We start from the raw sequence: 20352 nt of genomic DNA on the forward strand, positions 1-20352 counted from the left end.
CCAAATTCCAATAACAATACACAAAAAGACCCAAATCTTTATAAATTGTTACAAAGTCACAAATTTCTAATGTGAGACAGTATTCCACATTTACAAACCCACCTATTATGGCTTGGCTGGAACAGAAAATCCCTCATCCAAGTTACAAATTATCAAACTTTGTATGACGAAAATTAATCAATTACACAAAATAATAAAACTACGTAGTTTCGTTTATTCGATGAGGACCCAAATTGAAACCAGCTACCTAAAACTCCCACCATCATAGGGCATTAACATCTGAATTTGCATGCTGTCATACCCACTAGTTGTGCCACTAGAGCCTTCATCACCATCACCTTTAACATTAACAATGTAAGCTTCTGAATTGATAGGTGACCCCAAACAAGTACTCAGTCCTTGGGATTTGGATTGTAGAGTTATGTTGGGATCTGGTTTGGTATACTTGTGCTGGAAAGTTTTGGATGGCTTCTAAGTCCTTGGCTGCAACTCCCGTGACGTTTCTGAGTCACGCGGTGGTGACGTTTCTGAGTCACACGGTGGATCGCCTGTCGGCGATGACGACAAGTTCGCTCTCCCCTTCTGCTGGGTTTGCTAGTGGGCTGACTGTCATTGGGCTTGTTTGTTGTTGGGTTTTGTTATTTACTTCCTTGCTTATGTACCTTTGGCCCATGTTTGGGTCTTTGTCTGTAAGTTTGTGTTTGTGATTCAATAATACTCTATTAACCGCCAAAAAAAAAAAAAAAAAAAAAAACAAGTACTCAGTCTCCTCGGGACATGAATTTTCATTATTTTCCCATGGACGCTTTGCTGTAATTTGCATTCCCTCCAACTCCATGGCTACTTCATTGTAGGCCTTCCTCTCCTTATATCCTAGCCTCAGACATCTTTTTGCTAGATAAGCACAGCAGAGAGCTGTCTCTATGTTCTTCTCATTCACTATGTCAGCATCAAGAATTTCAATCTAGCAATCTTTCTCTATTGAAGAAACAAAGAAACTTGCCGGGCATCTCTCTGCTTCAGGTCTAGCAAAAGAAAGTGCCACTCTGCTCGTTAGTACTTAGTAGCTCTGCGAGGACAACTCCAAAGCTATTGACGTCACTCTTTTCGGTGAGTTGATTGGAATGAAAGTGTTCAGGCTCCAAGTAGCCAAGCGGCCCTTGCACTAGTGTTGCTAGTTCAGTTTGATCTAGAGGAATGAAACGCTTTGGCCCTGTAATTGTCATCTAATAGTATATTTTGTTGCTTTCACGTCTCCATGTATGATGGGTACGGAAGTAAAGTAAGCTAGCTAGCGCCCCTGCCGTTTATGATGCTCAAAAAGAGTGCCATGGGTAATGTAGCCTCAGTCTCGAAATAACAACCGAATAGTTTTACTACATTTATGTGGTTGATTTAAGAGAGAACGATAACCACATTAACGAACTGCTCACTTTGAGTTGGGGCGCCAATTTTTTATTTTTTTATGTTAACAACTTTCTTATCAGGTAGAATTCCTTTGTAAACTGTTCCATAGCCTCCTTCACCAAGGATCTCATCTGCAAGGTAATTATTTGTGGCCTTCTAAAGTTCTTCCTGTAAAGATTTTTGTTGATTCCATGGCTCCTCCATGACTAGCGAGTTGTTGTAGCGTTAAGCCAATAAGCTAAAAGGTTTAGAAACAAGGGATGGAAATGTAGTATTGAGCACACCTTAATTGATGGCCAATACCATGTATTTATATTCAACAGATACTAGTGATCACTACAAGTCGTTACACAAGATAGAGTAGAACTCTATTATATTAGATTTACATATACAATTGATAAGCATGATAATTATAAAGAAGGTGGGATAAGGTCGGTACAATGATGGGCCACGGGACACGCTTGTCGCTGTTTAACATGGTATCAAAGCGGGTCCCTCTCCAATTACGTCTCCAATTATCATGAGCCCGAATTTGGGTTCCTTATATTGCCATCGGAAAAATTCCGATCGGATTGTTACCAAGTGTCCAATGTGGGCCTTGGATTGTATTGACCAAGTCTCTTATATGAGGCTTGTGTCCCAATTTCCAAAGTGGGAATTGGATTAATTAATTTCACGTGCTAACCTAGAGCTAGGTTGCACGTGAGGGGGCGTGTTGGAGAGGAAAGATCCCACATTGGAAAAATGACAAATAAAATATAACTTATAAGTGGGTGGCTCTTACCCAATTGTACCGAGGCCTTATGTGATTAAAACTCAACACCTAATGGGTGGTTAAGTTGGGACAGTATCGGTACAATGGTGGGCCACGGGACACGCTTGTCGCTGTTTAACATAAGCCACCGTTTTCTTTGAAGTACTAATTTTTGAGCTTGATGAGCCTTCTTTTGTTCATTTCCCAAAATATCCACGAAATTAAGACCACTCAAACTAAGAAGCCTATCCTGACACCTGCACATTTGGAAAATGAAATATCAATATTTCTGGCGGTTGAATGCTAAGGGTAGTTCCAGACTTCTAGATAGACCAAAAAGAGCAGTGTTATTTTTCATATTCGATGCTATAAGTCTATAACTGTTCATTTTTAAATCTTGTAATGCCAAATAGCAGATCTTTGTGGTGTTTGCACTTAAACTGTGGTTAACAAAAGTGCAACCAAGATATAAATAACTCACTTCTTTTAGTTGCTCCAACCTTCTTTCCAGATCTTCCACTGATGCTTCCTTATGAATACTTTGTAAAGCAAACAGCACGTGAGAATGGAGATCATCTGAATGATGCTGCTCAAGCTTACAACGTGGTACTGGGGATTGCCATCCCACTGCATAGAAAGGACAACAAGCTTCATTGAAGAGACGGTGATACAATGTCTGTCCATCTCACATCTTGTCGGGGCAGTTTTGTTCGCATGGAATTATCTTGATTCTTGAAGGAGCATATTGCATCACGTTTATACACCTGACTTGCACAAATTATGGCATTACATCCTTCATTTGTGCAACTCATAGACCTGTAGCCACAATTTGGAAAATTCTGTTCAAGCTCCTCTTGGGTGCGAAAATTTCATATTGCAGTGATGCTCATTCTTGAGGTCGACATTCTTTAGCAAACTCTGTGCTATTGTCTCTATCTCATCAACCAACCAAAACCCATTTATTTCCATCTCTTGAACAAAATCATCTATTTTATCTTCTCTCTTTTCACTTAGCAGCCATCCTCAAACACGACTAAATAAATTTCTCTTGGACCTTGCAAAGTCATCAAACAAAATCAGAAATGATGTCATAGAGATGATCAGACACTTGTCGATCTTGGCCACCTTCTAGGATAACAGATTGTGCAACAAAATTCTCATATCTTTGAGTGACATACTCCACCATTTCCTTTCTCACATCGGCCGCCACAGAAGCAAGGGTCTTGAAGATATCACCAGATGTCTTATCAACACAAGCAGTAGCTAATCCAGGAATGAAACCTTGAGCTATCTTGTGGACTAATTCCTCATCGTAAAGATCAGAATGGAATGAAGGACCTCCATTTTTCCCATCTTCAATCTTTTCTGGTTCAAGTTCCACAGTAGTTGCAGGTAGATCATCAATGGTTGACAATTCCTATAAATAATATACACTTGATTACCCAATAATCATTGTTTTCCAAGGGGCACATTGTTAATAACTCAATATGAACAATTTTGAAGTCCAATTGCTCATCACAAATTTAAAGCAAAGATACAAAGACTTCCACATTTTGGGTCTAATTTGTGAAATTCATTTTTGAAAACCTAGTTGCCAGATTTTTCTCAGTGTCAAAGCTTGTTTTGCCCTCACAGATTCGCTATATGGGTATCAGAATTAGCAGGTAAAAAAATATGGAAAGAAGGAAAAAGTTTGTGGCTGCTGGATGAATCAATACAAAACCCAATTCTTTGGTCTTTTTCTAAAGAGTTTTGAATTACCTGCATCATTTGCGTAAATAAGCGGACGAGATGTGTCTGGTTCAAAATCTCACAAAATCGTTTTAGTTCTGCAATACCCAATGCCAATAATCAGAAGAATGAATAAAACTCGACAGAATTAGCCAAAGCAATCATAAGAGTGAATAAGACCCTGAAGGAAGTCCAGATATATCAAATTTGAAAAATGAAATTACATTTATGTGTTTGTTTTGTAGGTACTCGTCCTTGCGTAAGTATCATGTCTGACTCTCTCCAAGACGTTTTAGGTAGGAGGAGAAAAACAAGGAAAAGTTCTCCAAATTGTACTCTGAGAAAAAGGAGGAAAATGCAACAGAGAAGTTTTGAATGCCCCTTTCCTCATCAAATCGAGGAGAGGGATTTAATTTAAATGGTTGGTACGATTAAAAATGAGAAGAAGAGAAAAGAAGGGCAGTGGATTATTTAGTATTTTATTAACTTCTTTTTGTCATCCAACAAGTTTTTTTTTTCTTTTTTCTTTTTTTGGTCTGAAGCATCCCACAAGGTTAATATAAATACACTTTTTCTAAGAAAAGAATATTCCAAGCAAAAAGTAAAAGAGTATCTTAAGGTTAAATGAGTATTTATTTTTGATAACACAAATGGTCATTGCATTCTAAATCAAGATGTTAAATACACTGACCAGGTCCCTCAACATTCTGGCGAAAATTTTGATTCTTAATTATTAAGGTAAGACATAACCCATTGTCAACACCCCGAAGCTCTTTTAATTGCAAAAACAAAAACGAGCATACTATAATAGAACTTAAAACTGTTGGATCTAAGCAGCATATAGTAACCAAGAAAACCTAAATAAATAAAAATAAAAAAAACAATGACATTACCTTCCCTCTTACTGGGTTATATCAACTGATGCCAGAATTTCAGAGAACTCCAGCATCTGCATTCCCCTCCCAGCTACTGCAATCTGATATTTGTTCCTAAATAAAACAAACAACACTTGTAAATTGTTATCTGCTAAATTTTATATTAATCAAATGCTACATCATTGTCCAGTAAGGCACTCTACTCACCTGCCACACAGTTTAGCATCCAGTGCTTCTGGCTCTGGCACACTGATGACCAAATAAGCATACTCGATTAATTTACCTTCCTCCTGGAGACGCCAGCACCTGACACGCTGATCCAGACCAGTTGAAAAAACCCAAGATCCGTCTGTCCAAACACCTAAATAAAAGAAAGTATCTTAGTAAACATGATCAATTTTAGCAGATCACAAACTAGAAGATCAAAATTCAAGTAGGAAACAGAGACATCAAGGGGTAAAAGAAACAAGGAAAAAGGAGTTCAACTACACAAAACTTCTTTACGCTCATCATGTACTCAAAGACGGCATTGTGAAATTAGGATTGAATATATGCCTTCACATTGAATATATGCCTTTACCTTTTACGGCAGAGCTGTGAGCTGAGGGGACTTTATCATGATTTAAGAATCGGATCCAATAGTTCTTCTTCTTGTCTTGGTTAGAATGAACTAACTTCTTTGCATTTCCAAGTTCAGTGATTGAATTTTTGATTTCCAGTGTCATATTATCAAATTCAGAGCTAAATGTTGACACTGACAATTCAAATGTAAGACAGCTAAGGGCTTGATCATCACCCCCACTAATTAAATTATAAAGAAAACCGATTTCAGGACGTACACAACCCTCTACATTTGAAATGTGGAGAGAATTGACACCAGATTGGTGAATGGCCTTGAAGACAAGTAAAGGTGATATTTCACATATGTCCGATGAGGAATCATAAGCACTTGCTTCTGAATCTAGGCAAGCAGTATGAATAGCATGTGAAGAAGCCGTTCTACTGCTCCCATTATCATTTAGCATTGATGAAGTTCCATCCCCAGAATGCTTTGGCAAATTCTCATCAGCTTCCACTCCAGCTTTAACAGTGGTGGAACTGACACCTAGCCTACTCGTTGACATGCTACTGCCTAAAGATCTCCACCATCGTCCACCCTGACTTCCCCTCCCTGTTCTCGGCCGTTTCTGACAGTCAATGAACTTTTCTGTATTAAGTACTGACACCAGCTGCATAAAAGCTTCAATGCTTCTAGTGAGGTCCCAAAAGGCAATGCTTCCATCAGTAGCCCCACTGATGAGAAAATACAAACTTCCAATCTGCCAATTGCCTGTGAATCAAAGTGACAAGAAGCAACACTTCTGTAATGCAACCCAAAAAATCAAGATATTAAGAATCAGGACAAACATTTTGAATAAGACCCTAGCGTGCATATGCTTAAAAAATACAAAAAATAATGACAAGGGGAAAACCTTGGGCGACAGAGAGCCAAGTGACTATCTACATTTTGAAACGTAATTTCAAATGTCAAAAGATATCAATCTTACATTCAACTAAAATGTCTAGACTGTGGATGAGTTGTGAGATAGCAAGAGAAGCCCAAGAAAATACCAAAAATACTTTACTTGATGGTTAGAGACAGAGGAACAGCACTTATTCTAATGGCATAGTTGCAATGGTCAATGCCACTTAAAAGGTGCTTCCCAAACAAAATTCCCGAACTAAGATGCAGTTCTGATTCAGACCAAATGCAATTAAGGGAGATTCTGAATAGCCACATTCTTAAAATTACATCATTCGATTTGCAATACGAGGAAATTATGTAACTAATGGGGACCAACATTACGATCCAGAATAGAGGGGCTCAACAATTCCAACTATGTATGTCAAAAAGTTTTCCCAATGCACAAACTTCTACCCACTAGAATAATAACTAACCTTCAGAAGGTAGACATGCAGGAAGGATGACATGCTGTAGGGACAGAACTGGTGATGATAGAGGACACAGAAAAGCAACATCAAACCTACAGCAAGATGAAGTTATAGAATATCATACAGGAGGCCATGAAAAAACATTAAGAAAAAGAAACAACAAAAGCTCTTCATAAATACCATAGCCTATAGGGCAAAACTAGAGCCCGTAATGCAAGGGTGGCATCAGAGCAAGCAACACCAATAAAACAGACAGTTATCCTGAAAAGCAATGCAAGACAATGTATTAGGTCCAAAGTGGAAATTGACAAGAAAGACAAATCTTAGTTGTTTTCTATTACCTGGAATTGGCACACTTTACAAGAAAAGCAGTAACAGCCATGTATCTCCAGTCATCTTCATATTTATCTTTAATGCAGGAGTTCGACTCTTTGTTTCCCTTTTCTGATGCTGCATCATCTTTACCATCAGCATCGCCAGCTTGATCAGCTCTTTTCTCGATGTTTGTTGGAACTTTTTGAAAACTAGAATATTTTGCTGGCATATCTGTAGAAAGCCACTGGAATGACATTGAAGGCGACTCTGGGGACAAACATGTATTGCCATTTCCAGTGTTGTCATGCTGCGGATCACGTACGATTTCTTCCTTCTTGTCTACTTTCCTACTTCTTAGTAGCCAAGAAGTCAAGACCCGCTTTGCACCAACAGAAATCAATAAAGTCGGAGTCTCTCTATTCTCTGTTGTTCCATTGTTAGCAGTTCTTATATTGGGAATGCCAGTCATATCTGACGGAAGTATGTTTATCTTTGACACACAGCATATTGATCTCACAGCTGATCCACCAACATGCTCCCCAAGCAATTTTGATCCAGACCAATTATCAACATCTGGCATATACCTAAGTAAACCATTACACGATTAGCTGCTCTTGCATAAACATTTACTCACTTTACTGACTTGGGTGGAGTTGCAAAAATATTTAAAATGCCAAGCATATGCTCATTTCTCTGTAGTACATACATGCAGCAAGCATGTATACTCTCAGCTGACCAACTTAAGGTCTCGAAAATAGGATAAAATATTCAATTATATTACCAAAAAAAAAAAATCAGCAAACTGGCCACATTTATCAGATTCTAAACTGTTGTGTTTTTGGCTCATTGATACAATCTGAAAATTAGGATGCAGAATTCAAATCCAAGTCTAGAAAGGAAAGAGGTTTGCGCGCAGCTTTTCTATAAGTTCTAGGAAAGTTAGTCTTTCAAGTTCTATTAGGATTTGTATTAAAAGCTTAGTCTATTAGGGTTAGGAATCCTAATCCCATGTTGTATCAGCAGTCTCTATGCCCTATAAATAGGAGCTGCAGTCAGTTTTCTGATATAGAAGACAGAAAGTGCAGAAAACTGAGAGTCAAGGTGATAGAGAGATAAGAACTAGTCAGAGGGGTTTGAGGGATCTGCAATAAGTACTTGTAAACACCTAAATTTTTCATAGTGCTAGTGAATCTCTCAAGAGAGATCACGAAGTGGACGTAGGCTAAAGTTTTGGCTGAACCACTCTAAAATCTGCGGTGTTGTTTCTGTTTTCAGTTCATCTATTTCTGATTTTGCTTTAGTAAAACACAACGATCCTAAAGGGGGCTTACACAATAAGTGGTATCAGAGCTTAGGCTCAAGGTGTTTTGCAATGGTGAACGGCAAAGTCATTGTCGAAGCAGGAGATGTGAAACCGTCCATTAAGCCCTTTAATGGCAAGGACAACTTCACGCTTTGGCAGAGGAAGATGAAGAACGTTCTGGTTCAGCAAGAGGTTGATGAGGCAATTGGAGATAAGCCTGCAACAATGACTGAAGCAGATTATACGAAGAAGAATAAGAAAGCAAAGAGCTCCATTGAGCTGCATCTTGCTGATAATGTCTTGCTTCATATTGGTGAGAATATGACTGCAAAGCAAGCATGGGAGAAGCTTGAAAGCGTCTACAGGGGTAAAACTATCAGCAGCAAGCTACTCTTGAAGGAACAGCTCTTTGGCCTCAAGATGGAGGAAGGGGATGATCTTAATGATCACATATGCAATTTTCAGAATTGCATATCAAACTTGGAGAAGGTTGGAGCAAAGATGGATGACGAAGACACGGCTGTCATGTTACTTCATTCGCTTCCACCTTCATTCAAGCACTTCAAAACCACCATGATATTCAAAGATACTATCACACTTTCTAAAGTGTGTGAGAACTTGGAATCATATGTCAAAATGGACAAAAATGAAGAAAGTTCTCAAGCACGGGGACTTCATGTCCGAGGCAAGGAGAGAGGAAGGTCCAGGAATAGAGGTGGTGGATTTGAAGAAAAAGGCAGGTCTAAATCCAAGGGGAAAGGCAAAGAAAAGAAGAATGGTTGCTTCGAATGTGGTTCACTCGACCACTGGAAAAGGAATTGCAAACAATGGAAGGAGAAAAAGGCGCAGATGTTAGGAGAAAGCTCCAAGTCAGCCAATGTCGTTACTGGAAATTATAGTGACGATGGAGAACTTCTCGCAGTAACAACCAGCTCCGGCGCGCTTAAATATTGGACCTTGGATACAGCCTGCACATTTCATATGTGTGCACACAGAGATTGGTACGACACATATGAAGAGAGGAACACCGGGGAAGTGTTGATGGGAGATGATTCACCTTGTAGAATCATGGGAATCGGAACAGTAAAGATCAAGATGCATGATGGAATTGTCCGAACGCTGGGAAACGTCCGACATGTCCCAAAATTGAGCAGAAATCTGATTTCATTGAGCACTTTGGATAGGGCTGGATTTTGGTATAAATCTGAAAAAGGACAGCTCAAGGTAGGAAAGGGACAAATGGTCTACATGAGGAGTGTGATGCAACTAGATAACATGTATAAACTTACGGGTTCTACAGTGGTAGGTGGAGCTGCAGTTTGTACGGAGGAAGACAAGACTGAGCTTTGGCATAAACGGCTAGGGCACATGAGTCAGAGAGGGTTGCAAGAATTACACAAAAGGGATCAGCTGGAAGGTGTAATGAGCTGCAAGCTTGAATTTTGCAAGTATTGCACACTAGGAAAGCAGACCAAGGTGACGTTCAATATGGGCAGCAGTGAGAACAAATCCAAAGGAGTATTGGACTATATTCACACAGATGTTTGGGGGCCTACACCAACAAAATCAAAGGGTGGAGCCAGATATTTTGTCTCTTTCATAGATGATTTTTCAAGGAAAGTTTGGGTATATTTCATGAAAACTAAAGACCAAGTTTTCACTAAGTTCAAGGAGTGGAAAGCTGAAGTTGAAAACCAAACAGGCAGAAAAATCAAGTGTTTGAGAAGCGACAATGGAGGTGAATATAGAGATAATCAGTTCTTACAGCTGTGCAAGGATGCGGGCATCACAAGACACTTTACTGTTAAGAAGACTCCTCAACAAAACGGTGTTGCAGAAAGGATGAACAGAACTCTCATGGAGAGAGAAAGAAGCATGAGACTTCATGCGGGGTTGCCTGAAACTTTTTGGGCAGAAGCGGTTAATCATGCATGTTATTTGATTAATCGATCACCTTCTAGGGCTATTAACTTCAAGTGTGCAGAGGAGGTATGGTCTGGAAAGCCAGTTGATTATTCCAACTTGAGAGTGTTTGGTTGCAGTGCTTATGCACATATTCCCAGCGATGAAAGAACCAAACTGAAACGTAAGTCCCATGAGTGCTTGTTCATCGGCTTTGAAAAAGGGGTGAAAGGTTATAAGTTGTGGGATATAGTCAACGACAAAAGATTGATCAGCAGGGATGTAATCTTTGATGAGAAGACTATGCCATTGAATGAGGAGGTTAATAGCAAGAAGGAGAAGATGGCTGTTGTTGAAGAAGAAGCAATCAAGATTTCATTAGCTAAACCATCAGATGAAGATTCCCAAGTTCAGGTGGAGCAAATTGAGCAAGTAGGGAATGATCAAGGAGCTATTGAAGAAACAGAGCAGCAACAACAGTCACCAGTTAGGGCTCAGGTGGAGCAATCCCCACAGAGGGGTCGAAATTCCCCTATCCCACAAGCACCTGAGTCATTTAAAAGAAGCATAGCACTTGACAAACCGAAGAGGAATCCAAGAAAGATACAAAGGTTTGGGTTCGAACCGGAAGAAGATGTGAGTCATGCTCTGAGTATAAGTCAAGGAGATCCAACTACTTATCAAGATGCCATAGAAAGCGAAGAACGGGCAGGTTGGATTGGTGCTATGACAGAAGAGATGGAATCTTTGCATAAGAATTCCGTGTGGGAGTTGGTTCCTAAACCCAAAGAAAGAAAACTTGTTGGCTGCAAGTGGGTGTTTAGGAAGAAAGAAGGAATACATGATGCTGATGCCATAAAGTACAAAGCACGTTTGGTGGCAAAAGGGTATTCGCAGAAAGAGGGAGTGGACTATGACGAGATTTTCTCTCCGGTCGTCAAACACACTTCGATTCGGTTATTGTTGTCTATAGCAGCTCAGTATGATATGGAGATTGAGCAGATGGATGTGAAAACTGCGTTTCTTCATGGGGACCTCGAAGAAGACATTTATATGTCGCAGCCGGAGGGTTTTGTCGAAACAGGAAAAGAGGATCTGGTTTGTAGGTTAAAGAAGTCCCTATATGGACTTAAGCAATCACCAAGGCAGTGGTACAAGCGTTTCGACACATACATGCTGAAAATAGGCTACACAAGGTGTCTATATGACTGCTGCGTTTACTACCATGTATTCGAAGATGGGGAGATTATTCTACTACTTTTGTATGTAGATGACATGCTAATTGCATGCAAGGATATGTCGAAAATTCAAGAGCTTAAGAAGAAATTGGGAGCTGAATTCGACATGAAGGATCTAGGAGCTGCACAAAAGATCCTTGGAATTGAAATAAGGCGGGATAGAAAAGCTGGTAAAATTTGGCTTTCACAAGAAAAGTACATTCTGAGGGTACTTGAACGCTTCAACATGGATGGAGCTAAGGTTGTTTCTATCCCATTAGCTGCACATTATCAGTTAAGTGCAAAACAAAGGCCATCAAGTCAAAAAGAGATTGATGCGATGAAGGATGTTCCATATGCAAGTGCAGTAGGGTGTCTCATGTATGCGATGATTTGCACAAGACCAGATTTAGCTCAAGCATTGAGCGTTGTCTCTAAGTACATGTCAAATCCGGGTAAGCCCCACTGGGAAGCAGTGAAGTGGATTTTGAGGTATTTAAAAGGGACTAGGCAGCTTGGAATCATGTTTGAGAGAAAACAAGAAGTAGCATGTGTGGCTGGTTTTGTGGATGCAGATTATGCAGGAGACTTAGATAAAAGAAGGTCCACAACAGGTTATGTTTTTACTTGTGGAGGAGGACCTGTGAGTTGGAAATCAACTCTTCAAGCAGTCACAGCTCTATCTACTACTGAGGCAGAATATATGGCATTAACAGAAGCTTCAAAGGAAGCTATTTGGTTGAATGGGCTAGCAAGTGAATTTGGAATTCACCAAGAAGGCGTGGTAGTGAAGTGTGACAGTCAAAGTGCCATTCATTTGGCAAAGAATCAGGTGTTTCATGCAAGGACGAAACACATTGATGTTCGCTATCACAGGATCAGAGATTGGGTAGAATCTGGAAATATCTTTGTGGAGAAGGTTCACACAAATGACAATGCTGCAGATTGTCTTACCAAGCCCGTTGCTGTAGAGAAGTTCAAGCATTGCTTGAACTTGCTCAGTATCACAACATGCTGAGTTGTGGTGGAGCACCTCCTCACTTGAGGTGCGTTGAGGCAAGAAGAGTCTTGCCAAGGTGAAGGTTCTTGAAGGTTTGTTCGGGATTACTTCAAGAAGTTCAAGACATCCTGAAGGTTGCAGCAATCGTTTTGGTATCAACTCACCAAGGTGGAGATTGTTGTGTTTTTGGCTCATTGATACAATCTGAAAATTAGGATGCAGAATTCAAATCCAAGTCTAGAAAGGAAAGAGGTTTGCGCGCAGCTTTTCTATAAGTTCTAGGAAAGTTAGTCTTTCAAGTTCTATTAGGATTTGTATTAAAAGCTTAGTCTATTAGGGTTAGGAATCCTAATCCCATGTTGTATCAGCAGTCTCTATGCCCTATAAATAGGAGCTGCAGTCAGTTTTCTGATATAGAAGACAGAAAGTGCAGAAAACTGAGAGTCAAGGTGATAGAGAGATAAGAACTAGTCAGAGGGGTTTGAGGGATCTGCAATAAGTACTTGTAAACACCTAAATTTTTCATAGTGCTAGTGAATCTCTCAAGAGAGATCACGAAGTGGACGTAGGCTAAAGTTTTGGCTGAACCACTCTAAAATCTGCGGTGTTGTTTCTGTTTTCAGTTCATCTATTTCTGATTTTGCTTTAGTAAAACACAACGATCCTAAAGGGGGCTTACACAATATAAACAGCATACAATAGCCATACCTAGTCAACCTCACAGTTCCGTCTTCACAGCCAGTTGCAATCCAACTAGATCTATAGAGCAGATGGTCCTTCCCAGTTACTCCAGGTTGCAATTCTTCTGAGACAAAGCATATGGAATGCATCTCTCTCCCATGGAATTGCATATGCAAATTCCTAGAGAGTTCCTTCCTTTCACCATTCAGTGCCCAGCGTCGATGAATATAAATGATATCATCCTGACAAAGAAATGAATATTGTGCTTACTTTTAGCATAAACTCAAAATTACTAGAAAATGTTTGAACCTTACTTTTCAAAAGTGAAAATAATGAAAGACACGCATAGTGGTTAACTATAAAGATAAAATGTGGCTAGCAGCAAATCAAATCAATTATGATGTATGTCATATCATGGCCTCTTATAGATTTGTTCCAAAGTTAAAATAAAGTGAGGCTTGTAGCTTTGGTGATAGAGAGCAATTCTACCCAAACCTAGGGTCAATGTTTGACTCTCATTGTTCCCTCCTGGGTCTTAGCCCTCCTTTATATCAAAAGAAAATTGACAGGAAAACAGCTTTGTAAAGGACGATTCCATTGTTTCGGATATAAAAAAAAGTTACGACCGGTTTTTTGACCCCCTTCATGTACCTATCTTTCTGGAATACTTATTCTGGTGGGTTTATTTATTTATTTATTTATTTATTTTCTGAAATTATTTAATCAAAATAGGCAGGCTGATACAAACCTTAACATATGCAAAGCAGTTCTTTATCTCTGGTACATCACCAAGATAATAGGAATGAGGACGCCGCCATCCACCACATGGGATTTGGAAGACCTGGAACAAATATGGACTCAGGCACCAAAAATGAAGAACACAAGTAACTTATAAATCATTTTAAAGGAAGCAATATGATGTGCAGGAAGAGAATTTACCTTGGTCTCAGTTAATAAATTCCAAATTATAAAATCCACTGATGCAAAACCAGCAGCATAATGACAGTTTGATGGCTTGTTCACAGAGCTATTGCACACAGAGACAGATTGAATAAGACTCAACTCCTTCACTTGTTTCATCCCTATAAATTCCAAATCCTTCCTATCTTTGTCATATTCCAGATAGCATATACACCCATCTGCTCCAGTCTGAGAAGAGTGAGAAGTTAATTACGTAACCATGAATAAGTTATGAATATGATAATACATCAGTGTGTTTTTTCCTTTAATTTTTTTTTTTGGTTGAAAGACAAGGGAATGATATATCGCAACAAAATTTCTCATGATACACACATACAGAGACATACACAAACAAATGATAGAAAAGAAGTATCATATCAAGTAAATTTTGCCTTACCGAGCATATTTCAATCTGATTAGAACTTAGTCTAGCAACAGCAACACTGGAGATGCTTGATATCCCATGAGCTCCTTTGAAACAACTTGATGGAGATATTTTAACATCAGAAGCGACCAATGTGCCCAGCAACACACTCTTCAACAAAGGGAACAAGACAAGATTTCCACGTATATCTCCACATACCAATACCTGCAATTTGAACTTGAGGGGATATAAAAACAATTGACGGTAAATCTAATTCAAGTCCAGCAAGGGCATCAATTCGAAATGATCTGTTCGGTTTACATATTAACTTAGGCAAGTATTTTATAATCGAAGGTGGATGCATTTCGTCTCCTGTGTCACTGGGACTTGCACTAGTCATTGTTTATCATGTCTTACCTAAGCATACTGAAGAACTTTCAAAGAACTTAATTTTGAAGCTTTGGGGTATGTGTGTTTCACTATTTTGTGTCAGAAGGGAGGGCAATGGGATGCAAAGACACTACTGTTGGATTGATCAAGACAGAAGATATGATGCCTAACAAGTAAGAACAGACACCACACCACATATGGCTCAATTTAAGTTTGCTCTGCACGGGGGTCGGTTTCACACACATAGATTCCAAACACTTCTTACCAACGATGAAACAACATTTAACTAGAAGAAACAGATAATGGTAAAAATCCCATATAAATGAAATTAAACAGGAAAAAAGAAAAAAAAATGATGAGATGAGGTCACCTCTTCCTCCAAAGATGCATCTAAACACATTATTCTACTTCCGAAACTTGATGTGAATTCAGCTAAAAGAGACACATCACAGCTCGTTGCAGAGTGATCACACAGCCTCCACAGCTTCAATGTTCCTCTAGGATCAGCAGTGAAGATGAACCTACATGGTGACAACAGCAGAATTGATGAGCTGAATATTCTAACTTCAGGCATCTGAAAAACAAATCAAGAAGATTTGAATGTCTATCATGGGAAGTCTAAGTAGCATGGCCATAATCAGTCTGCAAATTGGCACAGCGATATGTGTAGCAATTCTAGAATATGATCAACATTGACATTCATGGCCAATACATCTACATGGGAAATTGGATAGCATCCATTCAATATGTATGAGTAACTTGGGTATGGATGAGAATTAAGTGAACATTACCCGTAACCTAGTGACTGGCACCAATGTGCTCCAAGAAGTTGTCTTTCTATTCCAGCTGACCAAGTAAAGGCAAAACCAACTCTAGGGGTACAAGCACCATATATAACCCCAACAACTGTCATGTTTCCTTTACCATCTCCAACAGCAATCCAATCCTTAACACCAGAAGAAAGTTTGAATGGTTCTGACAATAAATCCATGCAAACAATTGGCACCTCCTCACTGACGCGAACAAGTTTTGTCCATTCTACTTCAGTATCCAATAGCTTAGCATGGTACATATAACCATGGTTTGTGGCAACATAAAGGGTGTCCTCACATGTAAAACGCAAGCAACGAACATATTCACTTTTGCTGGAGAGATAACAAAGCGGCCAATAAGTCCACTTTTTACCAATAAAGTAAACAATATTTTGGTTTGTTACAAAAGAGGGCAAAAAAAAAAAAAACAAAGAAAAAGGGAAGTGAAAAGAAAGAAAATGGGTGTGTGCGCGTAACTAAATTAGATGTATGCATATTTATAACTCTTGAGGTCTTAATACCCACCCATCTATTTGACAAATGTATCATTACCTGCCGCCAAAGAAACCAAGATTTTAAGCAGTTGGACTCTTATAGTCTAGTCCTTTCTTATCTATTGTGCCAATGGATCACTTACTCTAGCTCAGTATGTGGACGACCAAATTTTTATATTGCATTTTCAAAAACTTAAACAGAGTTTTCTGAGTACAATCTTATATTTTCTCCTCTTTGATAATATTAAGATTGTGTAGTTTAAGAGTGCCGAGATGAACCCCAGAGTTTGTAACATTCAGGGTAGTACCTGTCCATAGGTCCAATATTCTCGGATAAAGTAGGGATACGAGTTGTGTATGCAACTATTCCATCAATTTGTTTTGTCTCTGCATGTCCCTTTAATCCCCAAGAGAATGGAATGTGCAGCTGATGCACTTTAATTGCAGAGTCAAAGCCAGCAGTAATTAGAAGCGAAGATTTCGGATCATACAAACATCGCCATATACCCCTTCCTCTGTACATAAAAAGAATGGAAATGATTAAGGCTGTCTGCCACATAATTAGAGTTCCTGGAACTGTTACCAACCAATTTTTTCCAGAATTTATTCTAAAACAATGCTGATATTGTATACAATGATTTACAGATTTATATGATAGAAACCAACGTAATCATTTTCTGTTTCACAAAATTCAACAGAAAAAAGAAACACTAGTCACTTACGTGTGCTCCTTGATTGTCTCTAGGTGTTTACCATCCAGGCCCCACACACGACAAGTACAATCCTCACCAGCTGTGACAATTAACTTCATAAGAAAAAAAACATGTCGAAGAAACTGGTTAGGAATCAGTTACTTATAAGAATCTTATAATGTAGTGTAGACCAACTTGGCTATTGCACATTGGGAAAATTAACCATATGCAAAACAGAACCGGAACAATAAAGTTCAGTTGAATAGAAGATAAAGTTTATAATGCTGCGAAGACCAACTTGGCTATTGCACATTGGGAAAATTAACCAAATGCAAAACAGAACAGAACAATAAAGTTCAGTTGAATAGAAGAAAAAATTCATAATGTCGTGTAGACCAACTTGGTTAGGGATGGTAAAAATCCCCAGCGGGGCAGAGTTTCATTGGATACCCGCCCCTAATGGGGGGATAATTTGGGGACAAATGGGGAATGGGGATGGGGATCCCCAATCCCCGCTATCTAAGATTGGGGATGGGGCGGGGATGGTATTGTGATCCCCATTCCCAAACCCGCCCCAATAATATATATATATATATATATAAATTTATTTTTTATTATATAAATCACAAATATATACATTTATTACTTTACTTTAATGGCTACACTTTTACTTTAATAGTTTTTTTTTTTTTTTACTTTTGCACTCACTGAATTATGATTTATGAATTTAATCATGTTTTCATTTTATTTGTTGTAGATTTTGATTTTAAAAAAGACAATATGAGAAAAAAATTAATTAATTTATTAAATTCTTATTGGAGATTTGGGGCGGGTTTGGAGGCTTAGTCCCCAGTGGGGATGGGGACGGAGAATCCCCAGTATATTTTTATTGGGGATTGGGGCGGGGATGGGGGTGGAAAATGACCTCGGGGATGGGGATGGTATTGTGATCCCCATCCCCAACCCGCCCCATTGCCATCCCTAAACTTGGTTATTTCACATTGGGGAAATTAACCATATGCAAAACAGAACCAGAACAGTAAAATTCAGTTGACTAGGAGATAAAATTTAGGCAAATTAATTCATATAACCAAGAATATCTACACAAATTGAAGATAGGCTGGACTGAAAATCCAATAAATGACAACTCTTCTTGACAATAAATTTGAAATATCTGATCTCACTGGGAGTTCATTTTCCACTAACATAATCTCTTTTTAGGACAAAAAGGCAATGTTCAAACATTTTGTAAAGCTTACCGATCCAAAAATGCAGCAGTCCCAAACTCGGGCACTGTGACCAAATAACATAAGCCCAATGGAGTCCGCTGGCTTCTTAGAATGCATTGCTTGAGTACAAACTGCCCAGACACGAGCACTGAGCCAATGAAGAGAGCAAATCAACGATTAGAAACACTCATTAATAAAAAAATTAAAATCAAAAATCAAAAATCAAAAGATCAAAGAATTTAAGCAACTAATTCACCTACGATCGTCAGATACAGAAACCAGTTTTGATCCATTAGAGGACCACGATATGCGAAAAATTGAACCTTCATGTCCACCAAGTTTGCTAATATGAATAGCTTCATACTGGCAATTATGAAGCTGAACACTATTTGAGAGTGAATTGCTTTGATCAATGCGGTGTTCTACTTGGCTTGTCAAACATGATGTATTAGACTGAGGAGCCACTTTCCAAACAATGATCTGTGCAAATCCAATTCATGAAAAGAGTTCAGAAAGGCAAAGAGATCTGCAAATTAGGTCATTTATGGGGCTGAGGCGGGTGAAGTAGCTTTAGTCGGTTTCAGCAAAAGTAGTAATGAGAAGACCATGCTTCTCAAAAAACATTTACAGTCACACACAGCAGGGGGACTAATTCAATCATTTAAGTTTGTGGGGAATTATTGAAAGGCAAGATTAGCGACCTCATTATAGATAGTACCGGATGCAATGCGCAGAACTTCAAGAGTTTCACCCCATAACCGCATTGAATACAGAAGAGTCCTCTCTACAGTTGAATACCAAAAAAAAAAAAAAAATCAGTTCTTGAACCAGAAAAAGCAGAAGCTCAAAACAAATCAATCACTTCAATTAAAACTAACCAGGATGCTGAACTTGAAGAACCACAGTAGAAGTAGATACATCCCAAAGATGGACAGAGTTGTCACTACACCCAATAGCAAGACACTGACCTTCCCCATGCTACCACAGTAAAAATCACAAACAAGTTTCACTAAATAGTAAATAATTGTTACAAAACAAAACCAGTTGAAGTTGAGCAAGCATTGATACCATGATGAAGGAAACATCCAAGACCCAATTCCCAAAGTTGGGCAACAAGTGCAACAGCCTCAAACCAACACTGACTTGCTGCCCCAAATGAATCTCCAATCTAAACATCTTGACCCTCCTTTCCCCAAACACAGCGATTTCGAAAGCAACGGTTCCCTCAGGGCCATCAGTATGAGTAGCGCCGCAGCAAATGCCATGGACGCGAATGCCTTGGAAAACGTCGAACGACCTCATCATGGTTCCCAGTTCCAAATCATAGACCAAGATTTGCGAACCCGACCCGGCCACTAAATAAGGAAGCTCCCTTATTGACAGGTGAGAAGGTAGGTGAAGGAAACACAGGGCCGAGACTTCTCCCAGATATTGACCACTTTGCAGACGCCACGAGCCGCTCTTCTTCTTCTCCATAGCCATTGCCTTCTGCTGCTTTCTCTCACAACTCAGCTGCTACTGAAACCTCAAACCCCTTTTGTTCTAAAAGGGTTTAAGAGCTAATGGGCCGGGTCGGGTCGGGTTGAAAAAACTGGGCCGAAGTAAGAACTTGTTAGAGATTGACCCGATATCAAATTCGTTGGCGCATTTAATATAGGGGCTGTGACCAGTTACCCATTTTAGCCCAAAAAATGCCCACTTACTCCACCAAGAGTTTTTTAACCCCATTTACCCAATCTTACATCTATTGACATTTTAGCCCCTGTTAATTAAATTAAAACTCATCCATCTCTTATCAGTCTCTCTCTCCTTCCCAAACTCTCTCTCTCTCCCCCCGATCTCCACCTCCACTCTCTCTCTCTCTCTCTCTCTCTCTCTCTCTCTCTCCTCCCCATGATCTCCACCTCCGGTCTCTCTCTCTCTCTCTGATCGCCGCGCCGGAGATGCAGTCCAAATCTGAACACGACGATGAAGCTCCAGTCGGCGATCCAACGTTCTCGTCGCCGTTCGATTGATCGGCGATCCAGCCACTCCAACGTCCTCGTCGCAGTTCATCGGCAATGTGTCTACTGCCCCTAACGCTGCCCCTAAACCCTAAACTTAACACGAAGACATTATTTGGGGGCAGTAATGTGTCTACTGCCCCCCCCACTAAACCATTATTACTGCCCCCCACTAAACCATTAAAACTTGCCCCAGTTTTGTGAAGGGTTCTGACTTCGTATGAAGACATTATTTGGGGGCAGTAATGTGTCTACTGCCCCCCACTAAACCATTAAAACTTGCACCAGTTT

General features: G+C 39.5%; 1 protein-coding gene across 5 annotated transcripts; it reads right to left on the minus strand.

Moving 5' to 3' along the window:
• Nucleotides 1-1668: 1668 nt before the first annotated feature.
• LOC133723864 (uncharacterized) lies at nt 1669-19582 on the minus strand. Of its 5 annotated transcripts, none has more exons than XM_062150732.1 (21): nt 19127-19582; nt 18937-19036; nt 18760-18842; nt 18315-18538; nt 18089-18206; nt 16860-16942; nt 16446-16652; nt 15623-15976; nt 15202-15352; nt 14475-14666; nt 14057-14266; nt 13866-13958; nt 13145-13359; nt 7041-7598; nt 6880-6960; nt 6706-6791; nt 5348-6097; nt 4975-5128; nt 4798-4881; nt 2643-3578; nt 1669-2418 (listed from the first exon to the last, which is right to left on the minus strand). In XM_062150732.1, the coding sequence occupies exons 1-20, from the start codon at nt 19538-19540 to the stop codon at nt 3461-3463; spliced, it is 4275 nt and encodes a 1424-aa protein (XP_062006716.1). In that variant the 5' UTR covers nt 19541-19582; the 3' UTR covers nt 1669-2418; nt 2643-3460. The 5 variants fall into 5 exon arrangements, with proteins under 5 accessions (XP_062006716.1, XP_062006720.1, XP_062006721.1 ...); XM_062150736.1 differs by having other exon boundaries at nt 18777-18842; nt 19127-19294; XM_062150734.1 differs by lacking the exon at nt 1669-2418 and adding an exon at nt 3923-3990 and having other exon boundaries at nt 3440-3578; nt 4786-4881.
• Nucleotides 19583-20352: the final 770 nt, after the last annotated feature.

This window comes from Rosa rugosa, chromosome 7 (genome assembly GCF_958449725.1).
Source record: "Rosa rugosa chromosome 7, drRosRugo1.1, whole genome shotgun sequence".
Classification (NCBI taxonomy): Eukaryota; Viridiplantae; Streptophyta; class Magnoliopsida; order Rosales; family Rosaceae; genus Rosa; species Rosa rugosa.